This window comes from Eriocheir sinensis, chromosome 3, assembly GCF_024679095.1.
Source record: "Eriocheir sinensis breed Jianghai 21 chromosome 3, ASM2467909v1, whole genome shotgun sequence".
Classification (NCBI taxonomy): Eukaryota; Metazoa; Arthropoda; class Malacostraca; order Decapoda; family Varunidae; genus Eriocheir; species Eriocheir sinensis.
This window is the reverse complement of record NC_066511.1, coordinates 3,604,350-3,627,045: the sequence shown is the minus strand read 5'-3', so window position 1 is coordinate 3,627,045 and position 22,696 is coordinate 3,604,350. Positions and strand designations below refer to the sequence as shown.

Below are 22,696 nucleotides of genomic sequence, written 5' to 3'. Positions count from 1 at the left end.
GTAATGGAAATGGGAAAGAGTGATCGAAGGGAGACCAAAATGGACATATGGAATGGGAAATGGAGAAATATTAAAAGTTCAAGAAGAGAGAGATCTGGGAGTGATAATACAAGAAAATCAACAGTCAGAGAGTCATGTAAATAGGATATTCAGAGACATGTATAGAATGGTAAGAAATATAGGAACAGCATTCCACTACAAGGATAAGGATATGATGAAAAAGATGATTACCACTATGATTAGACCAAAGATGGAATATGCGGAAACTGTGTGGTCTCCCCATTAGAAGAAACACGTGAAAAAACTAGAAAGAATACAAAGGATGGCAACGAAGATAGTTCCAGAAGTGGAGGGATTGTCATATGAAGAAAGGTTAAAGGAAATGAACCTGCCAACATTGGAACAAAGAAGAGAAAGGGGAGACCTAATGCCAATTTATAAATTGTGGAATAAAATGGAAAAAGTAGATAATGAGGAGTTGCTACTAAGAGAAGTAAGAAACACCAGCAACACATGAGGACAGTCAAAAATTGAGAAAAGGAAGATGCTTGAGACATAAAAAAGATATAGCTTCCTGCAAAGAAACATAGAGGTTTGGAACAGACTAGCCTAAGTGAGGATGTAGTATCAGCAAAGAGTGTGCACAACTTTAAGGAAAAACTGGAAAAGTACAGATATGGAGACGGGACCACACAAGCGAAGCTCAGGCCCTGTAAAATTACAACTAGGTAAATACAACTAGGTAAACACACACACACACACACACACTGGAGAGCAGAAGAGAGAGAGGGGACCTAATAGCATTGTACAGGATACAAGAGGGATTGGAGAAATTGGACAGGGAAGACCCAGTGGTACGTGACAGTAGTGTGACAAGAGGCAATGGTAAGAAACTGAAGAAGAGCGACTGTAGGAGAGACATCAAGAAATACAGTTTTCCATACATAAGAATAACAACATGGAATGGACTTGACGAGGAGACTGTGTGTGCAAAAACGATTCATGAATTTAAAGCCAAACTGGATAATAAGTGTTATGGAGACAGGACAGCACGAGCCTAGTACAGCTCTTTTTCTGTATTAAATTTTTCACAACTTGGCAACTAGGTAAATACACACACACACACACACACACACACACACACACACACACACACACACACACATGATTAACACCTTGAAGAGGCTATCCTTTCCCCTCCTCCTAGTGCCACTACCTCTAGTAAAGACTCGACCTGCACTTCCCCCCAAACTCCACCTCGCAAAGCACCATCGCCCCAACTTTCCCACAAATACATGAAGCCCTCCTTCCCCATCTCCCTTTTTGTAACTGAAGCACGTATGAATTTACTTTTAATATGTGACCATAACATGTACATGATTTTCAGTATAACGGCTGCCAAAACTAAATAAATTGTTTATTATTATTATTATTATTATTATTATTATTATTATTATATATTATGTATACACACACACACACACACACACACACACACACACACACACACACACACACACACACACATGTGTGGAAAAGAGGTTAATAACAACTGCAAAAGAGACAGATGGTAGGAGTTGGAGGAGGATGGTTGGCAGGAATCAGCTGACTGAGAGTGCACTTGGCTTCCCTATTTGGGAACCATGATACTGTTAAAAAACAGGTGCATTTTTGTTCGGCAAATATGTTCGGGAACTGAGTCATTTGACAACTAAGGTTCCACAGTATGAGATCCAGTCATTTATATTTTGTTTTTTCATCTCTTTTAGGTGATCAACCCACTCCTCATCCTGATACTAATTCCCGTATTTGATCGAGGTGTGTATCCCTTGCTGGCACGTTGTAACTTGTTCAAACGGCAGCTACCAAGGATGTTTACTGGCGGTGTTTTAGCTGGAGTGGCCTTCGTTCTCTCTGGCTGTTTGGAGTTGAAACTTGAGGTGATGCTTCTACTGTGGAATTGAAGATTTGCAATATATTTTACCTAAAACCCATTGGTCTCACATCATGCTAATAATAGTAGTGGAATGAATTCTATAAAATACTGTTATATTTTTTTCTATTATTTTAAACCTCCCATGGATCTGATGTGAAATTTCACCCACCAGGACACCTACCCTATTGAAATCAATGCTGGACAGACTCATGTGACCTACATCAATAGCCTTCCATGTGATGTCAATATCACTACACTGGGGAGTGAACATGATATTTTCTTGAAACCCTTTGGCTCTCATGTAAGTATTATGAATAAAATTAAGTTCTATGCAGATTAAAAATTATAGTGTAGTGTACTATTATGTGTGGTGAACTATGGAGGGGGTGAAAAGGGATATAAGTGACAAAGTCTGTTTTTTCTAGTTTGCACTGGGAATGGTAGGCTTCACATCCTAGAAAGAACAAGAAATAAATTCCAAAGGAAAACCAGCCTTGTATTTGGTAATGAGGCTCGGGAATCGTGTAATTTGTTTTGAGTGGGGTAGTTCTCAAACTTTACCGGCAGGAAGTGTTGACTTGGCACTCAGGCATGTGGTTGAGAAGGTGTTTTAAAGCACTGCTTGTGATTTATAAATTTTGACCTGTGATCACCAGGCAGTACCCTCCTCAGCTGAGCTTATTGCTCAAAAGTGATGGATCTCAGGCTACGGCTAAAACCTCACACCCACACATATTCGAGAGGCAGAACATTTCATTATTTTCCTTTCACTTTGAGATTCATTATCTTACCTTATACATGATCATTATTAATGAAATTTATCTACACAGTCAAATTTTGCAAGGTTAGTTTACTTACAAAAGTTGGAGTCAAAAGGTACAGAGGATGCAACTGCTCAGAGTAAAAAAGTCATTCAACAATCAAAAGACTTGTATAAAATGCTACGAGCTGTGTCTGTAGGTGTAGTTTTACCTATTTTTATATTATATCTTTTATATTTTACCTATTTTGACCAGTTCAGAAGCTCATGTGTCCCAAATTTGAAGGCTTTGTCTTTAAACTCCTTGGCTATTCACCCTTGTCAGTGCCAAACTAGATCAACTGGGGTGGAGGGACATAAATCCTATAGTAGCGCTACTCCTAAATGAGGGCTGGGGTGCTGCCAAGGCAGAGCAACACCTGTCTCCGGTATTGCCATGTCTCTGTATAAGAACTCGACACGTGACTCATGTCAGGGAGGATAAATCAAGGAACTCCTTTCTGTTTATCACATTTTGGCAACAGATCATGGGTCAAGTATAGTTAGGTTAAATTTTGTTAAGTTAGGTCAAACTGGATGAGGTTAGGTTAATGTATATTAAGTAAATACAGTTTATAATAACTAGTTCAAATTTTGCAAGGTTAGTTTACTTACAAGAGTTAAAAGGTACAGAGAATGTAAGTGCTCAGAGTAAAAAATAAAAAAATAAAAAAATCAGCAATCACAGGACTTGTGTACAATGTTGCGAGCTGTGGGTCTGAGTGCTGGGCCTGGTAGGACCTGGTGGCTTACTGTGTCGGGTGTAGCTTACGTTTCTCGCTTAGATTATTGACTTTATTAAGAGGTTATGCCCTAAGGGCCTAAAGTATTGATAACGCTGTACCAATTCAAGAATGATCACTGCAGACACTGATAAATCTCCTTCGTGCCTTGGGCAAGTTAGTCTACAATAAGGTTCTTCACTGAGCTTGACCTGCCATCTGGTGGCCCTCCTGGACCCTCTGCTGCAGCCAAACCTGCGGTCAGCTAGGGTCCAGCAAGGCTTAATTGACATTTTTCTGTACCAAACTAACAATATATCAGAGGTGTAATGCTCACTATCATGTCTACACCAAATAATCTGAGTGCTGTACATTATTCATGTCGTTATAATGAACATTGTTGGCAAAATAAGTGCATTCATCGATATATCCCTCAACACTCCATACTGTGGTTAATAGCAGTGGTGGGCACCACTATCCGAAAAGTTAGCTTCGCTAACTGGTAATCCACTAACTAAAAAGTTAGCTTCACTTATGCTAAACCCCTAAACTGATAAATAAATTAGTGGAAGCTAATGCTAACCACTAACTTTTTGTTATATGGATTTAGCTTCGGTTTAGTATTTTGGCTCTAAAACCCTTAAAAACAGACCTAGTGACCTGAAATTTCAATATATTGTAGCTTAGACATAGAGCTTTCCACTTTCCAGAAAAGTATAGCAAGCCAAATTCGGATGATAGTAAGGTGTACACAAATAGATAAATTAAATTCAACATACACTTTATTTATGCCTTATATATGAACTTGCAATAGCAGTGCAGAAAGACAAAATCTGATACCCAAATTTACCCAAAAGTGGAAGCCCTGGAATTATTGCACCATGTGGCTCAACTGGTGCTGTTTCTGCCCACAACGGACAAGAACAAACTTGTATGAATTTTTTTTCTTGACCTTAAACTTAGCGGAGGAGGAACTACATTTAGCGGCAGCTAATTGGGCCGCTAACTTTTTCCAAAGTTAGCGAAAACGCTAATCAGCAAGCGAAAAGGTTAGCTTCGCTAATTAGCGGTTAGCAGATCTGACTTTCATTCCAGGCCCATGTTTCGCTTGTATATGTGAGGGTTGGTACTATTACTGTATTTCTCAAATCCCTCCTTATCTCCATGCTCACTTCTGCCATTCATAATACATCCCAAAGACCCTACCACCTTTCTTCCTTGCAATGCCCTTTCTCTCGTCTCTCCTTCTGTACCATGCACCATGCATACACATAACTGATCCAAGGTACTTAACCCGGTAGCAGCAGGGATCATGTTTCTTAATGGTCCCCCCAAGCGAGAAAAATGAGAAAAAATCACCCCTCACACAAACCATTTCATAATATATATCAAAGCATTCGTGATCAGATTATGTATCATCTATTTTGGGTTTTTTAAATCAAGGCACAAATTCGGCCCGTCGCTGCTACACAGTAAAGCCACAAATTTGGCCTGTCGCTGCTACAGGGTTAAACTCATTAACCTCCTCCATTTCTTCACCATGCAAAATTGTTTTGCATTCTTTTTCACATTCAATTCCCACTCTATATGGGCATACATAATCTACAAACTCACTTCTACCTCGCTCACAAACCATCACTTTACTTTTGTTGACATTTACTTTCAGCTTTCTCCTTTTACATACACCATCAAACACACTGAACAAACTTTGTAAGTCACTTTCATTTTCTGCATTGAGCACTATGTCATCAGCAAATAAAATTGAATTCAGCACCCACTCCCTTCCCTCAGCGTACATTTTTACTCCAACTTCTCCAACTTTGCCCTTCATTTCTCTCAAAACACCATCCATATAAAAATTGAACAACCATGGTGACATGACACACCCCTGCCTCAAGCCCACTTTTATCTCAAAATGTTCACTTGTTTCTCCACTAATTTTAACACATGCAGATGCATCCTCAGAGAAAGACTTTATTGCATTAACCAGTTTTCCTCCCACACCATATATCTTTAAAACATCCCACAGTGCCAGCCAATCGACTCTGTCATAAGCTTTTTCTAAATCCATGAAGGCAGCGTATAATTTTTTCCTTTTGTTAATATTTTTTTCTACTACCATCCTGAAGGAAAATATCTGATCCACACATCCCCTTCCCTTCCTGAAGCCTCCTTGTTCTTCACTGATTTTCTCTTCTGTAAGTCTTTGCACCCTCTCTATTATGACTTTTCCATATACCTTTCCGGGTATACTCAGCAGACTTATACCTCTATAGCTCCCACACTCCCCTCTCCTGCCCTTCCTCTTGTAAACTGGAACAATGATGGCTTTCGTCCAGTCTGCTGGCACCCCCCCCCCCCCCTTCCCATGCCACTTCACATATCTTGACCATCCATTTAGTAACTACATCTCCACACTTCAACATTTCTGCTGTAATTCCATCAATTCCTTTTGCCTTTCCATTTTTTAATCTCTTCATTGCTTGATTTACTTCTTCATATGTTATACTTTCTTCTTTATATACTCCTCCTCTACCTCCACTCAAAATTACTGCTGTTACAGCTGCTGGACCTCCATTTTCAAAATTCATTAAGTTTTTGAAATATTCTCTCCATATCTCTTTCACAGCTTCCCCCTAAGGTAACAACTCAGCCGGGTGTTGGGAAAATTAACCGAGTGGCAAAAATCTACATAATTATACTAAATTTGTCTGATGGTAATTATACTCCAAGTGATCGGAGGTAATTCTAGTGGAGGGTGCGCGCGGCGCTGGACAGGGAGGGAAGGAGCTCAGAGGGGGGACACCAGGGGAGCTGGATGGAGGAGGGGGTATAGGCACCGGATGGGGTGTGGGTGTGGCAAGACAGCTTATGTAACAAGAAACAAGTAAAACAAGAATGCATAAACAAAGGGGGGGGGGGGGGGCGAGATATGGGGGCTGACGGGGTATTACACCATGTGACGGAGTGCGGGCCGAATCCGATACCCTACACCCCTGTCCACCCAGCAGTGAACGGGTACCAGGTATTAATCGGGGGTTGTGTCCCGTCTCCTGGGATCTGTTCCCTTCGCCTAGAATTTCTTCCCTTTCTGTCTCTCTCCGACATATGACCACAGATGTCGCGCCGACTAAACGAAACTTTCCAACTAACGGCCGAAGGAGGGGTGAGGGACATACTTAATACTTTCAATACTTACATACGTATTGTCCCTCAAATAGTACAGGGGTTAGGGACCCAGGACCCACGTACTATTCGAAAATCCGTATAAAATTAGTACCTCCTCTAGAAACACTTCTGGGCTGCGTTTGAGAGAGGGAATTGGGACTCTCAGAACGTCCCGAGTGCTCTCCAATGCGTGACGTGGCAGCACGAGTTTCCAACTCGGCACGTCCGCTCTGCTCCCAGCTTTTAGACGTGTGGGCTGCGTTTGAGAGAGCGAGTCGGGAGCTCTCGGGAGGCCAGACCTCCTGGAACCCTCTTCCAAATGCTTTTGTGCGCCTCTCAGTTAAAGTAAACTTAGCCTCATCCTTGCCATGGTAACGGCATCTCCCACACAGCAAAATGGCGTACACTGATCTTCCTGATGATGGTTAAACATGCATCACAAGCTGTCCTGGCCGACGAGCTCCTTGCAACAAAAGATGAAAAGGAGTCTGCAGTGGTTATGGTGGCACAAAGAGGTGATCACAGCACAGAGGCGCTCCACCTCTCAAAGCCGAGAGCAGGTCGATGTGCCGAGTTGGCAACTCGTGCTGCGGCGTCACGCATTTGAGAGCACTCAGGACGTTCTGAGCAGAGTATATACTCTGGTTCTGAGAGCCCCGATTCCCTCTCTCAAATGCAGCCGTAGCACATGGAGCGCCTTCGTGCTGTGATGACGTCATTGGCAAATATGGCAGCCCAAACAAACACATATAAGTGTTTCCATTGCATTTCACCTCTCTGTGCCACCACAACCACTGCAGCTTCCTTTTCATCTTCTGTTGTAAGGAGTTCGTCAGCCAGGACAACTTGTAATGCATGTTAAACGTCGCCAGGAAGATTAGCATATGCAATTTTGCTGCGAGTGAGACTCCGTTACCATAGCAACGACGAGGCTTAGTAAAAGGACGGCCTTTATATCCACTCTTACAGCACTCTTGGAGCACTGGCAGTTACTGCGGCAAGAATTTTTTTACACTATGATAGATACAGCAAACACTGCTCTCATTCACATGGTATGTTCTCCCTACCACAACATAACTCATCCCAAAACGTAACTTCTCCTTAATCTGAATTCTTCTGCAAGATGAACACCTTTCTCGAACGCTTTGGCGTGCTTTCAGCAGGTGTTTTGGTAGAACAGTGTTGCCACTCACGCCATGGCCACTTGGTGCGACGAGCAAAAAATTAAAAAATCCTAAAAAAATTCTTCCATGACAATCCGTATAAAACTGAAACTGTACTATTGGAAACCGTACTATTTAAGGGACGACTGTACTTATATCTACCTTTGTGATCCTGTGTACTTTCAATTCTGAACCTAAACTTCCTGGCATTACATGGACACCAGCGGTTTGTTGGTCCTCCAGAACCTGGCGAGCGTGAGCTTGTTGACGTTTTGACGTTTCGTACACGGTGCCTATACCCCCTCCCCAACCATCAGTATTCACCTGACACCCCCTACCCCCTAGTAATCCCCACCCCCCCCTCCACAGACAGCTTGCTACCCCGGCCCTTGCCCACTGAAATTGTCACATGGAATTCTGGACCTTCATTCTGTACCTCCATAATTTACTACACCTTCCCTAGATGTGGCATTGTGAAAATAATGCTTTCCAACAAGCCTAAAGCCTCCCCCCTGCCCTCCCAAAGTATCTCTTACAACTTTACCATCTCCCCCCTTCCCCCCCAAGTAGCATTCTCCATCACCAGCCTCTCAGCACAGCTACATGGGGCCAGAGACACTTATAAAAAAAACTTGCCGAGTCATCCTAAGATGGGGTAGAATACTTTCCACTCACCTCCAATCTGTTCAGTGGCAAGAAATCATGCGGGAAATAAGTGCGTAAAATATACACACACAATGGTTTATTGCCCAACATGAAAATGTGTGAAATTTACATACACAACACTGTAGGGTTTAAAAGGAATCATCTCCTTGAATATGCATGGTTAGGTAATAAGAACACAGGGAGACTGCAAGAGGCCGAGTGGCCTACACGGGGAAATAATGAAATAATGGTTACCATATACAGTATTTTTTAATAGTTACGTTCTATACTTTATAACATGTAAATTCACTTTCATATTGGGTGTGTACTTGTTTATGATAATTATCTATTTAGTATATCATAAGTGTTGATATTTGTTAAAATAGTATTTATTTTTTTCTCCCAAGGCTGATTACATCTCCGTATCATCGAAAAATCAAGATTTCTCCTTGGAAATAAAATATGATTTCGAGAATTGTGGAAATGGTATCTCCTATGCGGATTCATACAATGTTACTCTGATGGAAGAAATTGTAAGTATATTTTTTGACAGTGGCTGTTTAAATACTTTGCAATGCTCTTTTGTTATGTATAATAAGGTTTAGGGTGGCTGGTATATTGTAGGAGACCCGGCCCTCAGCGGGTCGCTCTTCACTGTAAGGTGAAGCAAGGGGGGTAGGGTGGGGTGGAGCTTAGCCGGTGGGCGGAGCCAGCAATTTCACCCAAAACATTGCATTTCTTGTTCCCAGATCATCGGCGTAAGTGAGCTTGTCTGTCTTATATCTTCTACATATCATATGTTTCTAGTTATTCAACTGCTGCAGTATATGCACTAAGGATGTATGTACAGGTTTTAATAGAAAAACACCAGGATTTCCTTGTCTTTAATCCTTAGAAGCTGAGAAGAAATGTTCCACACCCGCCTTGATCCCTCACACTTCCTCTGTATAATGTTCATTATATATTGACCATGGTCTTACTTTTAATGTAGAAGCATGTACAGCCTTCTATGTAGAGCATCTCAGATTTGATTAAAACTCACTACGAGAAAACAGAAGGAAGTATTGGGGCAGGAAGGAGAAAAACTTACCCATATGCAAATAATAGTCTATATTTGACTCGACGTCAACCAATCATGTTACACAATCATGCATGTCATTGTTACGGGTATATTAACCAGCAAATGGAGAAAATGCAACATACAGGTCAGGCACCAATTATAATTATATAGGAGGGAGAGCGGTGATGATTCGGCCACTTTTTAGAAAAATATTTTTAGAAAAAAAAGTTTAATAAGTGGTGTAATTTTGTTGATCTCAAAATGTTCCTCCATCATTTGGTTCTTTAGGCTGCTAATATGACACTCGTAGCTATTTCCAGTTTTCAGATGTAGGTGATGAAAGACAAGTTTCTAAATTCTCCGAACCATCCCCACCCGTGGTGATGGTTCGGCCAGGGAGGCGGGATGGTACGGACACTCATAATACTCGGCATAATATTAATATAACTTAAGTTTGATTGGCTAATAAACAAGATTATATCTACTACAAAACATTTGTATACTCACAAGCATAATATCTGAGTATAAATGAACCAAATTAACCTTTTTATAACCGTTGCAACACCTATAATGTTTAAATTGATATAAATTTAATAAAAATCATGAAAAAATTAACTGTCCGAATCATCACGACTCTATAAAAAGCAAATGTGTGGTCATACTCCATTTCCAGCACGAGAGCTGGGTGATTGTGTTATACGGCAATTCCTTTGCCGTGCATCGCTGCGTCACCAAAATAATTTACATCTCGCTAATTGGCACGTTTTTGAAGTGAGAGCTTACGATACACCCTGGAAATATTACATACGAGGTGCAAAAAAACATAAAATCGGACTTGCATCGAAAAGAACAGCTCTGAGGGCGTGGTTGTCCCTGTGAGGGCCAAGGCAACAAAGTTTTGCACATTCACACAAAATCTCGCGGCACTTAGTCCCATACATTTTACAATAAGTGCTTTGGCCGAACCATCCCACTGTCTGAATCATCACTGCTCTCCCCTACTGAGAGGGGTTGGTTACATGTTGTTAGAGAGAAAAATGATTGTGGAGTGGCAGAGACGGGTTGATCAACAGAGATTAAAAAAGACTTACAAGAGTGGAATTAATAATAGAAGATAACTCCTGTAAGAGAGAGAGAGAGAGAGAGAGAGAGAGAGAGAGAGAGAGAGAGAGAGAGAGAGAGAGAGAGAGAGAGAGAGAGAGAGAGAGAGAGAATGAACATGAGTGAGAATGATAATAAGAGTAAGACTGAGAATGAGAGAGAAATCGAATGAGAATGAAAGAGAGGTAATGAGAATGAGAATGAGAGAGAGATCGAATGAGAGAATAAGGAGAGAAAATGAGAATGAGAAAATGATAATGAGAGAGAGAGAGAGAGAGAGAGAGAGAGAGAGAGAGAGAGAGAGAGAGAGAGAGAGAGAGAGAGAGAGAGAGAGAGAGAGAGAGAGAGAGAAGGAGAGAAAAAGAGAGAGAGAGAGAGAGAGAGAGAGAGAGAGAGAGAGAGAGAGAGAGAGAGAGAGAGAGAGAGAGAGAGAGAGAGTGAGAAAGAGAGAGAATGAGAGAGAATTAGAATGAGAGAGGGAATAAGAATAAGAATGAGAGAGAATGAAAATGAGAGAAAAAGAATGAAAATGAAAATGAGAGAAAATGAGAATGAGAATGAGAGAGAGAATCGAGAATGAGAGAATGAAAATAACGGGGAATGATAATGAAAATGAGAGAGAATGAGAATGATAATGAGAGAAAATGATAATGTGAGAGAATGAGAATGATAATAAGAGAAAATGATAATGAGAGAAAATGATAATGTGAGAGAATGAGAATGATAATGAGAGAAAATGATAATGTGAGAGAATGAGAATGATAATGAGATAAAATGATAATGTGAGAGAATGAGAATGATAATGAGATAAAATGATAATGTGAGAGAATGAGAAAGAGAATGAGAGAGAGATAATAAGAATTAGAGAATAAAAATGAGAGAGAATGACTTAATTTGAGAAAGTCTGGGATGAGCATATTTGCAGCCTTTCCCACTAGCGTAATGTCTGCAGCTCTTCATCCTGTAGTAGCGGCAGATTTTTTTACGTGTTGGAGGTACTTCTGCCTCATCACCTGATGCCTCTATGCAACTCATAGTACCCCTGTCCAACTCCAGGATTTTCTACCTGGTTTATTGGTGGTGAGTCGTTTTTGTCTAGCTGGTCTAGGTCCATGTTTTCTGGGGAGTCACCCAGACCTACAGTACCCTCTCGAGTTTCGCGCTATCCGAGTTTCGCGGTTAGTCCTAAATTCTTACCATCCTGACTTTCGCGCATTATCACCCCGATTTTCGTGCTGCTTTGTCATTTTTTTTTTTTTACATTGCAGCCTATTGCGCCGGTAGGCTTCTTCCCGGTGGATCCTGATGGTCGGTCCAAGGCTTCTTTCCGGTAGGTCCTGATGGTCGGCCCAGCCCGTTCTGGCGCAGGCGAGTGTTTATAGTGGCGCCATCTTGCATTGGCTCATGCTGCCCTCCCAGAGCTCATCTTTGATCCTAGAATCTAGAGTCCGGGTTGATAGGTGGTCTTCTGGACAGCATGTGGGTAGTTTTAAGCCACTCGGCGGCGGCTGAAAAATCCCAGCTTGGTGGCACCGGGCGGGGATTGAACTCGCGTCCTCCTGAACACGAGGCCGTTACTTTAACGACTCAGCCACCGTCTGCTTACCATCGGCGTCACGCACGTTACCTTAAAAGGTAATATCACATTGGACGTTTTCCTCCAAACATTGTGGCTATGGCAAGAGAGAGAGAGAGAGAGAGAGAGAGAGAGAGAGAGAGAGAGAGAGAGAGACTTATTACCATGTTACCCGCGTTTGAACTTCCCGCCGCCTCCTCCCTGTCGCGTTTTGTTCAACTCGGCGCAGCCACAATACCACAACAGGAGGTCTGTAGCTTCACTCTGGTTATGAGCCCCTCTTGTGAAGGGTGAGATAGAGAGGATGAAAACAAGGACAAAGGAGAAGGGTGTGGGGAGGGAGGGTCAGAAAGGAGTCAGGTTTAGGGCTTTGGTTATGACATGACCTGACTCAGGTCAGGTCATGTCCATACCTGTCACACACACACAGAAGGTGAAATGAGAAGGATGTGGGGAGGATGGGGCAGAAAGGCGAGTCAGATCAGGGCTTTGGTCAAAACATGACCTGACTTGTCACACACACACACACACACACACACACACACACACACACACACACACAGAAGAGGAATGAGAATGGTGTGGGGAGGGAGGGGAGAAAGGAGAGTCAGATCAGGGCTTTGGTCAAAACATGACCTGACTCAGGTCAGGTTATGTCCTGACTTGTCACACACACACACACACACACACACACACACACACACACACACACACACACACACACAGAAGGGGAATGAGAATGGTATGGGGAGGGAGGGGAGAAAGGAGAGTCAGATCAGGGCTTTGGTCAGGATATATGACCTGACTCTCCCTTATGCCCCTCCCTCCCCCCACCCTTCTCATTTCTCTTTCTGTGTGTGTATGTGTGTGTGTGTGTATCATGGCATGACCTGACTCTCCCTTCTGCCCTTCCCCCCACACCTTTCTAATTTCCCCTAATGTGTGTGACGTACACCCGGAAAAGTCGCTGGTTGCCCAAGCTGCCGCCAACGCGGCGGGAAGAAAAAGGCCCAGTGTGACACCAGCCTGCGGACAATCGACAACTCGCCCCTGGATGGGCGTACGGGCGTTGCCAGTAGCCACAATAGTTAAAGGAAAACGGCCAGTGTGACACCGCCTTAAGGCAGTGAGGCCGCTGATTGGGTTAGCGCCAGCGATGACGTCATCGGACTCCCAGCGAATCACAAGCGTGTTTTCAGAGCTCAGCCAATCGTAAGGCTTCATCTGTGGCTTTAGAATGACCCGTTCTCTCTTCCTGTTTTCTTCCTTTTTCCAAGGTATGTATTTTGAGATAACAAGGGAGTAAAGGAGGTAAAAAAGTGAGCCCTGGGGGTAGCATGAACCAATTATAATGGCGCCACTATAAACAGTTGCCTGGGCCATGACGGGCTCGGGGCCGACCATCAGGCCCAGATGGATAGTCTACCGGTTGGCGCCATTGGCCACATGTAATAAGAAAAATAGAAAAAAATCTTTTACAGTGTTTTCAATACCTCGAGTTTTGCGATCCTCGAGTTTAGCGCTATACCTTCGGAACGAATTGAGCACGAAACTCGAGAGGGTACTGAAGATTATCCTCAGTGACCACAGGCATGGACCCTGATGGCGTGTTGCTGTCACCACTGTTTACTTGCCTGGGTTCATGTACTACACCATGTGTTTCTTGTGGTGGTGGTTGTAGGTCACTGTTGTCCTCTCTTGCTGCATTTCTGGTGGTTTCATTTTTCTTGACCCTGGCAGCATGTATGGCTGTCCTTTCTTCTTCCTTCTCCTTTTCTATTCGTGTGACTAGCTCTTTATAGTCAGGGCGGTGTTCCTGGGCACACCCTTGGCATGTGTACCTCCTGGATGTTGTTATTAGGGTTATTAACCCGTAGCGTACCACCTCATGTGATATAAAAATGGCCCCCAGTACCGCACTGGGAGTAAAAAAAATTATTGGGTAAATCCCCTCAAAATGACCCCAGTAACAAGGAAAATAGGTTCATTCCATTCACCGTCGCCCATAAGGGCTCCGCAGCTACCTACCCCCGTCCTCTTGAGTCTTGTGGCTCACCCTTGCCGCTGCCCACAAGTTGCCGTCCCGCGCCTTGGTATAATTTTTTTTTTTTAAATATATATGAGTATATATTGTTTTTTTGTGCCTTAGAGTGCTGAAAGTATGTACAGCTGGTCAATATACACTGTTTTTGAGTGCAAAATTGAGTGTTTATGCGTATGAAAATGGTTTCGTAATTCAATACTTGGTAACCGTGATAGAGTGTGTGTGTGTGTGTGTGTGTGTGTGTGTGTGTGTGTGTGTTTGACTGGATCAAGGTCACTACTCGGCTGACGTCACTATGATTATCGGACATTTTCACTTTGTTTCGGACTTGATTTCGTTCGTGTCACACGCCCAAATTCACTTTCCAATTGGGTCGGCGTCACCCCTGGGGGTATATTGGCCTGGGAGAGGCTACGCTGACTCACAAGTCGACGCTCTGTACTCATATGAGCGTATAGATGTGCACGGGAACGTCCTTTCAACTGCGATTAATTACGGTAATTTGCAAACGCGTCTGATGCGTCAACGGTATATGATTGCAAATCGCTTTTAACACATGAGACGCGTCAACGGTACTCTTCGGGTTAATAAGTATAGTACAATGCCACAGCATTCATAATGGGTCCACATCTGGCAGTCATTGCACTTTATGCCAGTGGTGCAGTGGACTTGGCATATCCTGCAGGGATACACTTCCTCACTTTGGGCCATGTGCTCCTGGCTTTTGTTGTTAGTAATTACCTTAATATATTGTTATGCCGGACGTATTACTTGGGTTCCGTGTCGCCGTCACAAGACTCCGTGGGAGGGAGATATGTAAACACTTGCACAACTTCTGTAGTTTAATATTCTTCCTTAGTAGTACACTTCACTCTGACTCGTGCACTGACCACTAGCTTACTATGACTGGGACTCCTTCGCCCTCTTCTCCTATATATATCCAGAACAGTACAGGCTAGAATGTTACAGTATATTTTAGATCATACAAGAACATGTAGCTAAAGTATGTGTGAGTTGGCAACACTTCCCGCCTGGCGCCTGGCCGCGCCCCGCAGGGCGCGGACGAGGCTTTGCTCCCCGCCCCCCTGCTCGCTTCTCCTGGAGCCTTCTAGAGGCCTATGGACGCCGAGGGAAGCTTCCAGCACAACACTATCCCCCCCTCTTAATTGTGATCGTCCCGATCACACACTTAACTATATACAAACATAAGAGAATTAATCAAAAACATAATAATCGTCGTATCGCTGTGGACGCCTGCGTTGTCTCTGTCTTCTGCTCGGTGCCTCCTGCGCGTCTGTCTCCTGGTGCGCCTCGTCGTCGTCCGCTTCTTGGGGTGTCCCTGGAACATCTGCCGAAGCCGGGAGGTTATCTCCCTCGGCTGAAAGGTCCAGAAGACCTATGTCGTCGTCGACCTCCTCTCGGTCCTGGACGTCCCTTGCGTTTTCCCAAGTCTTCCCATGGCACCTCCGCTGTCTGTTCCACTGTAGTGCGGCGGCACATATTCTGGACGCTTTCCCTCTGGAGGCAATGTTGACACTCAGGTAGGCAGGGACGCCGGCTCAAGCTGTCCGCGTTACCGTGTGTTAGCCCAGATCGGTGCACAATAGTGTAGTGATGCTGCTCTAGTTTACCTATCCAGCGAGCAAGCTGGCCCTCAGGGTTTTTCAGTGACTTCAACCACCGTAATGCAGCGTGATCCGTGCGGATGGTGAAAGTTGCACCGTACAAGTAAACATGGAAAAAGTCAAGGCTCTTGACTACTGCCAGGAGTTCTTTCCGGGTCACGCAATAGTTTTTCTCGGCTGGGGTGAGCTTCTTGCTGAAGTAGGCCACAACCCGTTCCATGTCGGCACATGCCTGGGACAGCACTCCACCAATCCCCTCATCACTGGCATCACAATCCAGTATAAAAGGCTTAGAGGGGTCTGGGTAGGTGAGTACGGGCGAGCTGATGAGGGCCTCCTTGAGCTTCTCAAAGGCAACCTGAGTTTCCGCTGTCCACTCAAACTTGCGCCCCTTCTTCGTCAGGAGGTGCGGTGGTGCAGCAATCGTAGCGAAGCCTTTCACAAACCTGTGGTAGTATGAGCACAACCCGAGGAAGCTCCGCAGCTCCTTCACGTTGGTGGGTGTCGGCCAGTCCCTTACCGCAGCCACCTTCTCAGGATCAGTGCGTACTCCAGCCTCGCTCACGATGTGTCCCAAGCATTGGACCTCCTTTTGGAACAGACAGCATTTCTTCGGGCTGAGCTTAAGGTGTGCAGCTCTAAACCGGGCGAAAACCTCTGATAGCCTTTCCATCTCTTGTTCGAAGGTCTGGCCAAAGACAATCACGTCGTCGAGGTAGATGAGTGCCGTCTTCCAGTGAAGTCCCTCCAGCACCCTCTCCATCAACCGCTCGAACGTGGCCGGCGCGTTGCAGAGGCCAGAGGGCATAACCTTAAACTGCCACAGGCCTTGACCGTAGGAGAAGGCTGTTTTCTCTTTGTCCTGCTCCGCCATTTTGACTTGGTGATACCCAGACTTCATATCCAGTGTTGAAAACCACTTGGAGCCCACCAAAGCATCGAGCGTGTCGTTGATCCGTGGGAGTGGGTATGAATCCTTGATGGTGAGATCGTTGAGGGCTCGGTAGTCCACGCAGCACCTGAGGGAACCGTCCTTTTTCCTGACGAGCACTACAGCAGACGCCCACGGGCTGCTGGACCGCTCGATTAACCCCTGTTGCCGGAGATCATCCATCACCTCATCCATCTCCTTGCGACGGGCTGGTGCCATCCTTCGAGGAGCTTGCTTCACTGGGCGGTGGCTACCTGTGTCGATGTGGTGCTCTACCAGGTCCGTACACCCCAAGTCCAGGTCTCCTGTGGAAAACACATCTGCATTCCTCACGAGAAGCTCCCTGAGCTGTTCCACTTGTGGCTCCTCTTGACACTTGGAGCTCCTGTTAAACAGGTCATGCAGGTAGTCGGGCAGCTCCTCCTGGGGCTTCGTCAGGGTTCTCCTGCAGACACAGGTTCTCGGTTCCTGGTCGATCTCTTGGCACAACCCCACCATGGTCCCTTGTTTTATTTTCTTTGGGCTGCAGGAGACATTGGCCACGATGACAGGCACTTCCGCTGCCGTAGGGTCTGCCAAAGTACTGCCTACAATCACCCCGTTTTCTACCAGACATCGACTTCCACTCTCTACCACACACAGACTAACCGGGGGGGCACCCGTAATTTGACAGGGTAACAGCATCTCTGACCTCGGAGGAATAATGGTGGTGCGCTTGACTGTCACTGGCAGGCCCTCCTTGTGCACAGTCGTCAGTGGTACCCTCCTACCTCCTACAGTCAGTTGCTTAGCGCGGAAGTCCAGCTCGCACCTGTGGGAGACAAGATAATCCATACCTAGGATGCAGGGATCGTCCATGTCAGCCACGTACACAGAGAGGGACTCTTCCTTTCCTCCGAGCTCAAACTTCACGTCCACTGGGCCTCTGAGCTCTGCATAGTGTCCAGTGACTCCGCACAGTCGATGCGGCGTCTTAGGAAGCCGACAATGACTCACCACGTCAGGCCGCACCAATGTGCGTTCCGAGCCTGTGTCGACGACCACAGGCCACAACACTCCGTCAACCTTGCCCTCCACTTGGCAGCTCGTCATGGTGGTTCTCCTGCACGTTGATATCTTCGGGGCATGTACAGGACAGACTGGTCGTTGCCCCCGTGAACCAGTCCTTAGTTTCCCGGGTGGTGGTCCCTCGTTGGGGGCACATTTTTGCGACACTCATTCTTCCAGTGCCCCTTTTTTCCACGGGTCCAGCACTTGGGTCCTTCTCTGGGCTTCTTCTTAGCGCCACCTTCATATTCCTTCTTCCTCTTATAGCATTCATTCTCCTTGTGCCCAACCTTCTCGCAGTACCAGCACGTTCCTTGGAACCTGTCTGTGTCACTGACAGCACCCTTTCGTGCCCTAAAGCCAGAAGTCGAGTCGTCCCTGAAGCTTGACAAGCTAGAGCTAACAAAGGACTCAAACTCCATGGCATGTGCCAGAGCTTCCTGCATTGATGTTGGCTTAGCTTGGTTCACTTGTATCTTCAGCTGAGGGCTGTCCAGGGCATCGATGAATTGATCACGCAGCAAAACCGTCAGCTGGTCAGGGATGGCACCTGGGTATGCCTTGTGCGCCATGCTCTCATGGTCCTGAGCGAGTTCCTGAAGAGACTCGCCGTGCCTCCTGTTGTGGGTTCTGAACCTAACCCTGAAGAGCTCGTTCTGGTGCTTGGTCCCATATCGTTGCTCCAGCGCCTGTGCCAGCCCGCTGTAGCTGCCCTTTGTCGCATTGTCGAGCTGAGCAAGGACCTCCAGCGCCGCCCCTTTGAGGCTAGTGACCAGCTGTACCGCGCACTCTTGGTCATCCCATCCGTTCCGAGCTGCCAACAGCTCAAACTGAGCGCGGTAAGCCTCCCAGGAGACCTTGCCATCAAACTCCTGAGGCTTCTCTCTAACAGGCGAACCCAGCAGACTCATGGGGCTGGTGGAACTTCTTGTGGGGATAAACTCAGGCGAAACAGGGCTCAAACTACCCCAGACTTGCGTAGGAGAAGCATCTTGGGTACAACTAGCCCCTGCAGGCACTGGCTGTCCGTTTCCAGCCAAGCAGTCTTCAAGGGCCTTCACTCTGTCACTTACGTCACAAACTGCCTGTTCAGTACGGTTCACCTTTCCCTGCACTTCTAATATTTCTTTGTGTGTCGTCTCCCGTACCACCTCCATCTCTTGTTGAAGATTTGTGTGTTCTTTCTCCACTTCTATCAGGCGTTGTCCCAAGTTCGTGGTCACATCAGTCATTTCTCTTCGCACTGATTCACTTCCATCTTGTACTGCTTTTAGCTGTAGCTGTCATCCTGTGAAGCGATCTTCTTGCTGTTCTTTGAGTTCTTGGAGTGTTCCTTCTTGTTGTTGCTGTGCTCTTTCTTGTTGTTCTTTGAGTTCTTGGCGTGTTCCTTCTTGTTGCTGTGCTCTTTCTTGTTGTTCTTTGAGTTCTTGGAGTGTTCCTTCTTGTTGCTGTGCTCTTTCTTGTTGTTCTTTGAGTTCTTGGTGTGCTTTTTCTTGTTGTTCTTTGAGTTCCTGGAGTGCTCTTTCTTGTTTCTCCCCCTGTAGTCTCAAGGCTTCCAAAAGTTCAGTCAACATGTCGTCCCTCTGGGCAGCTTGGGAACGAGTCTCCATGGCGAAAAACAAATGGCTACACTCCTGACACCAGTGTTATACTGGACGTATTACTTGGGTTCCGTGTCGCCGTCACAAGACTCCATGGGAGGGAGATATATATAAACACTTTGCACAACTTCTGTAGCTTAATATTCTTCCTTAGTAGTACACTTCACTCTGACTCTTCACTGACCACTAGCTTACTATGACTGGGACTGGGACTCCTTCGCCCTCTTCTCCTATATATATCCAGAACAGTACAGTCTAGAATGTTACAGTATATTTTAGATCATACAAGAACATGTAGCTAAAGTATGTGCGAGTTGGCAACACTTCCCGCCTGGCCGCGCCCCGCGGGGCGCGGACGAGGCTTTGATCCCCGCCCCCCTGCTCGCTTCTCCTGGAGCCTTCTAGAGGCCTATGGACGCCGGGGGAAGCTTCCAGCACAACAATATATTTAGTATGAATTACAGTTAAGAGTCAGAGAGAAGAAAAGTAGTGGTTTTCTTTGTGTGTGTGTGTGTGTGTGTGTGTGTGTGTTATCACTTAGACCAGTTTTTTTTTACTTGGGGTGCACGTACCCCAGGGATTATGCGCTCCCTATGGGTCGTTAGGGTTAGAGGCTTGGCCACCCACTGGCTTGTACTGTACGTGTACTGGACAGGGAGAGAGGCGCAAGGTGTGGTCGGGCACACACCACTCGGCAGTCGTGAACGGTGAATTGGAGATTGGTGTTGCTGCTTTTTGGCAGGTTGGTCCCTTTGTGGCTACTGTCTTTACTGATATAGTAATTTCGGAATGCTGTGTCGATTTCAGTAACACTATTATCGCAAACTGTGTGACATTGGCAAGTATAAAATTGAGCCCTGACTTATTCTTAATGGAAAAGGTTGATGAAATAGAAAATATTAGTTTTTCATGTGTATGAAGTGGTGTTGTGCGAAACGATTTGCTATAGCGGCGATGTATAGTCACGATTAATTTAAGTGCCATTTGTGGTGTGACTGTGTGATATGGTTGGGTGTAATGTGGAGTATCCGAGTATGGTTTGGCTTGGTGAAACCATGTTGTAGCGTGGTGGTTGTGTGCTGATGGGTCAGGTGTGTCAAAGCAAAAACTAGAACACAAGCAAATAAGAAGAAAAAAAAACTTTGATGTTATTTATTTATTTATTTATTCATTTTGAAGATCTTTATGGATTTTACTTTTTTTATTTCATGTACATATATGGACCTTATTTATCAATAGGATATAAAACTAAATTTCATGTAAAATATTTAAAACACCCCCCCAAAAAAACAAAAAAAACACTGGCTGTTTTTTTATTAGTTTTTTTTTTATTTTTTTTTTTATTATGCCAACCCTGGTTTGTTTACATGTGTCACTTGATCAGCTGTTTATAGTTATTAGGTACACCAGTTATTGTCCAGTTTTAATTACCTCTTTGATAATTTCATTTCCTGATTTTTCTAGTAAATGATTTGCAATAGTATAATATGCTTAAGCACCTGGAGTATAAAATAAAATGATGTACACTTCATAACCACCGCAGGATACTGTGTCATTTGTTGACATGTCATACAAGTTTTCAAATAATTAGTTTTAGTTAGTCTTTCTTAAATGCACTGTTTAAATAGGCTGGATAAAGTGTGATAAAATGTGGGACAGGTGCTTAATATTGGCAACAACATACAGGAATGAGACATGGCCCCGAAACTGTAGCGATTCCCGATTCCCATACATTTGTCATTCCTGGACAGGTGCTCTCCCCTATTATTTCGAGAAATCATATTTTTTCTCTTTTTACGCTCCGCCCATGATGCCGATAGGCTTTTTTAAAATTGGTGGTCAGCTCCAGCCTGCTATGGCACAGCCTTTTTTATTTATTTATTTTATTTTTTTTATCGCCTATGGCGTCGATAGGCTTTCTTGAAAGGGCCTGATGGTCGGCCCCAGCCTGTTGTGGCGCAGCCAAGTGTTTATAGCGTCGCCATCTTCTTTACCTCATGCTGCCCTTCTGGAGCTCTGTTGACCCTCTCTTTATTAGAGATATAATCTACGTAGAGGCCTGGTTGATAGGCGATCTTCTGGACAACATGTGGGTAATCTCTTCCACTCAGCGGTGACTGAAAAATCCCTGCTTGTGTCACTGGGCAGGGCGTGAACCTGCGTTGTACTGATGTCACACAGCTCGCCAGACTGCTGTCACTGTTTCCCGTGGCTAAATGATTGTGCTCCGATAAGCCTAAATAAAGTGTAAGCCCACCCTGTGGTAATGAATTATGTAAGGGGTGAGTGGTTAGCATGTGGACCCCACATTCACCACGTACGATGGATGACACGGGTTCGAATCCGCCACAACCACCTGGGATTTTTCAGTCACCGCCGAGTGGCTTAAGACTACCCACATGCTGTCCTGAAGACCACCCATCAACACGGACTCTAAAGGAAACCGTCCAAGTGAATCAAGAACGAGCTCTGTGGGGGGCAGCATGACCCAAGAAAAAGATGGCACCACTATAAAACACTTGCCTGCGCCGTGACGGGCTGGGGTCGACTGCCATCTAGGCCCCTCAAAAAAGCCTAATAGCGCTATAGGCTGGCATGTAAAAAAAAAAAAAAAAAACAAAAAAAAGAGGGATAGAAAAGGTAATGAAGATGTGCATTAGAGTTCTGGTATGGGTATAACAGAAAAAGGAGTTAGTTGTGGAATGGTTGAATGGAAGAAATGTGTTACTGACATTGTTTAGACATGTGATATGAATGAATGGGGATGACTTTGTTAAGAGTGTGTGAGGACATGATTGAAAGCAAGGACATCCACCAAGAAATGTTTCACTAGAAAGGAGGAGTAATGTAGAGAGTTGGCAGGAGGGAGTGCCAGAACATGGATAATTGGAAACCCTTTTGACATGGCCATCTCTTTGAGGGTAGTTCCTGTGATGCAACAGCGCATCAGAGATATAGGTGGATAGATAGTTGGGAAGTGGAATATACAGAACAGTAAAAATTGTGGGATGAACAGAAATGAGTAATGTTGGTGCTACCAAAATGCTGCTATTGCCTTAGTTTCAGAGCGCACAGGCTGGGTCATGTAGCCCAACTGATACCACAAATGCATGAATATCATTCACAGGATATTTTTGGAGCTCGCAAATCAATTTGTAGTCAATGAATGTCAAATCCATGATTGTTGGGGAGACTGATGAAAACCTAAAGTTGGCAAGTGCATGATGGAATGTATACAGGCAAGACTGGGGCAATACTTTTTTTTTTTTTTTTACTAG

At 44.8% G+C, this 22,696-nt stretch overlaps 1 protein-coding gene across 2 annotated transcripts in view; it reads left to right on the top strand.

Moving 5' to 3' along the window:
• The window catches only part of LOC127003753 (solute carrier family 15 member 2-like), a 114,977-nt gene that overhangs the window by 64,874 nt on the left and 27,407 nt on the right, over window positions 1-22,696 (top strand). For both annotated transcript variants that reach the window (XM_050870759.1, XM_050870767.1), the window contains exons 11-13: window positions 1,770-1,940; window positions 2,109-2,237; window positions 8,841-8,966. In XM_050870759.1, the coding sequence (XP_050726716.1) occupies window positions 1,770-1,940; window positions 2,109-2,237; window positions 8,841-8,966 (426 nt within the window). The remainder of the gene's footprint in view (window positions 1-1,769; window positions 1,941-2,108; window positions 2,238-8,840; window positions 8,967-22,696) is intronic.